Source organism: Egretta garzetta, unplaced genomic scaffold, assembly GCF_000687185.1.
Source record: "Egretta garzetta isolate BGI_Z169 unplaced genomic scaffold, ASM68718v1 scaffold207, whole genome shotgun sequence".
NCBI lineage: Eukaryota > Metazoa > Chordata > Aves > Pelecaniformes > Ardeidae > Egretta > Egretta garzetta.
Window position 1 is genome coordinate 2317440 of NW_009260185.1, and position 3094 is coordinate 2320533.

Here is a 3094-nt window from a genome sequence, read left to right on the forward strand (position 1 = left end):
TTCCTCATCTTTCTTGACCCGGGGAGCCCAGAACTGGACCCAGTGCTCCAGGTGGGGTCTCCCCAGGGCCAAGCAGAGGGGGAGGAGAACCTCCCTCACCCTGCTGGCCACGCTCCTCTGAATGCACCCCAGGATGCCATTGGCCTTCTTGGCACCAAGGGCACCCTACTGGCCAGCTTGTCGCCCACCAGGGACTCCCAGGTCCCTCTTGGCAGAGCTGCTTTCCAGCAGGTCAGCCCCCAGCCTGTACTGGTGCCTGGGGTTCAACCTCCCCAGGTGCAGCACAGGTTTGGTGCAGTTGCGTGCACTTGTACATCAACGTGTGTTTGTGTAGTGTGGAGGCTCCTTTCCTGGGGGTCCATCAGCCAAGACAGAAAGGTTTATCTGTCACGGGGTCACCACGGCCCTTGGCGGTGGCCTGCAGCAGCACTGGCTGAGTTGGGAGCAGGGTCTTTACTTAGAGATTATCAGTCCTGGTACCAGTTTTCCTCACACCGTGGTAGGTCCCTGGGGAAGGCAGCAGGCAGGGTGCATTTGTAACACCTAATCGTTGTGTTTCTCCCCCAGACGTATTCCCTCAGCCTGACCTGACGGACGAGGGTCTAGCCCGCCCAGTGCTGGCTGGCATCGTTGCCACCATCTGCTTCCTGGCTGCTGCCATCCTCTTCAGCACACTCGCCGCCTGCTTCGTCAACAAGCAACGCAAACGCAAGCTCAAGCGCAAGAAAGGTGAGCCCGTCCCCGGCGTGCTTCCTTCCTCCCTGCCGCCTCCTCCTCCCTTCTCCTCCCTGGTTGTGTTGTGGTGGTAACCTTCTTCCCTGTCTGTCTCTTCTTCCGTCCGTGCGCGTCCTCAGGTGAAGCCCTGACTTCATCCCTCGGCTGTGCCTGAAAGCGCCCGTGGTCGGGAGCGGGAGAGGCAGGGTGGGTGAAGAGGCGACAGAGAAACTAGCCTGGGATTTCCGAGGGAGCGCTCTCGCGTGGTGATAACTCCTAGAGCTGGGGGCGTAGGGCTGGGGTGTCCTTTGGGCCAGAGGTGGGGGGGCCCCTCGCCTCCTCGAGGCCCCCCTGGAGCTGGGCTTTCCAGCTGCTTCCTGCCCAGCCGGGAGCGGGCAGTGCCCGGTGGCCGCAGCAGGCTAGAGAAGACCCCTGCAAAGGAGCCCCTGCCACTCTGCTTCCCAAAAGCTGGGTCTGTAGCCGCCGTGCAGGAGCGGCTGGCAGGGAAAAGGGCGGCTGGGGAGCCAGAGGAGGCAGGGGAATCGGCTCCTTCTCCTCTAGCCTGTGAGACTGCGGCGGCAGGATGGGCAGGACCCCGTGACGGGAGCTGTTTGTTGTCAGCAACCATTAAAATGCTGGAGCAATGAAACCTTGGCCTCTTGTTGAGTGTCTTTTGTTGTCTTGATGTTGAGTTTGTCTTGTCTCTGTCGTGTTGCGCCTCCTTAGCGTTCTCTCTTCTTTCCCCTTTTTGTTCTCTTCCAGACCCTCCTCTCTCGATAACCCACTGCAGGAAGAGTTTGGAGTCCCCGTAAGTATCTGTCTTAGATGTGGCACCAGACTGTGGGTCTTCAAGGTGTCTCCTTCCTACAGTTGTTGCGAGGCTCAAATGGAAATGTCTGACCTTGTTTGGTTGCTTCTGACGAGTTGTTTTGGGTGTTCCCTGAACACGGTGGTTCGCAAGAGGCAAAGGGGCTTTGGAGCAGAAAGCAGGAGGGACAAATGCAGCAAACTTTAAGCTGAGAGACAACCCCGTTGGATCTGTGAACCTTGACCAAAGCTGGAGTTGACTGGTGGAACTCTATTACACACCCAGCTTGTAGGGGCTCCTTCAGAGCCTATGGAGCCCTTTGTGCGAGCTCGGTGGAGTTTTTGAGTCGTTCTGTGTTGGCTCTGTTTTTTCTTGGGGAAATTTGGAGAATCTTACACCTGTACCTTTTCTTTTCCCATGAAGAGCGCCTCACTGAAGCCTCGTCCACACATGCCCAAAGGCGGTGGTGGATCGCGGTGCTGCGCTAGTCACAGCTCCTTGCAGAGCCTGTCAAAAGCACGTGTCACCCCTAATCAGCGGGAGCATCTTCTCAATGGGAGTGCGGGAGGCTGAGATGTGGATGCATCATGCTTTGCCTCGTGGACCGCTGCAAAATGTGCTGATGGAGCTTAATCTTGCTTTTTTTTTTTTTTTTTTTTTTTTCATCCACTGCACTGAAATAACCGTGCCTGCGCTGTCTCTCTTGGATCTGCTACCTTTTGCCCTGCAGTCCTGTTTGTCTGAGGCTTTCTGGATAGGGATGAGTGAACTATTTTGATGCTCTCTGCTTTTTGAGGTGCTCAGCCTTACATTTCATCGTTGACAGGGAGGGAAAAGTTGGTTTGGAATGATCCGTCAGCATCTCCAAGTGAGACGCCGTGTTCTGCAGGAGGGGATGTTTGCCTGATGTCCCTCCTCTTGGGGACTTTCAGGGGTGCGGATAGCTCAGGTGAACGTAGGGAACTCTTGAAGGAGTTGGAAGGGAGCTCTGGATCTTGTCTGTCGTCCCACTGGGGCCACCGGGATTGTTGCAAGGCTCCAAGGCATTGGCATGTGTTGCCTGCCCTGGGGGGGATGCCAAGCGTGCCGAGCTCCGCTCCTGAGGAGCGGGGATAATGTGCGCTGCTGTTGGTCATCTGGGCTTGCGCCGTGACTGGGCAAGGCTCTGTCATCCTGGTTAGCCCCCCCAAATTCCTCCCAGCGGTTCCTCTTTTGAGAGCTGGTAGCGGTTTGTTTTCCAGACACGGCCAGCGGTTCTTCTGGGCGAGAAGGCCTCGTTTCCCCTCCAGGTGACCGTCCCCTCTCTTGGTTTTTCTCCCCTGTGGTCCAGGTTGTCTTCCGGCAAGGTGAGTCCTGAGAGCATCCGCACACTCCGTCCCCCCTCGGAGTCTTCCGATGACCAGGGCCCGCAGGCCAAGCGGATGCTGAGCCCTACCAAGGAGAAGGAGCTCTCTCTTTACAAGAAGACCAAGCGAGCCATCAGCAGCAAGAAGTACAGCGTCTCCAAGGCGGAGGCTGAAGCCGAGGCCACCACCCCCATCGAGCTCATCAGCCGTGGGCCAGAAGGCCGCC

General features: G+C 57.4%; 1 protein-coding gene across 1 annotated transcript in view; it reads left to right on the forward strand.

The window, feature by feature from the left end:
• Positions 1-3094, forward strand: part of IGSF9B (immunoglobulin superfamily member 9B) — a 37594-nt gene that overhangs the window by 21030 nt on the left and 13470 nt on the right. Inside the window, exons 13-15 of the mRNA XM_035897497.1 lie at positions 568-729; positions 1477-1522; positions 2853-3088. Coding sequence (XP_035753390.1) covers positions 568-729; positions 1477-1522; positions 2853-3088 — 444 coding nt within the window. The remainder of the gene's footprint in view (positions 1-567; positions 730-1476; positions 1523-2852; positions 3089-3094) is intronic.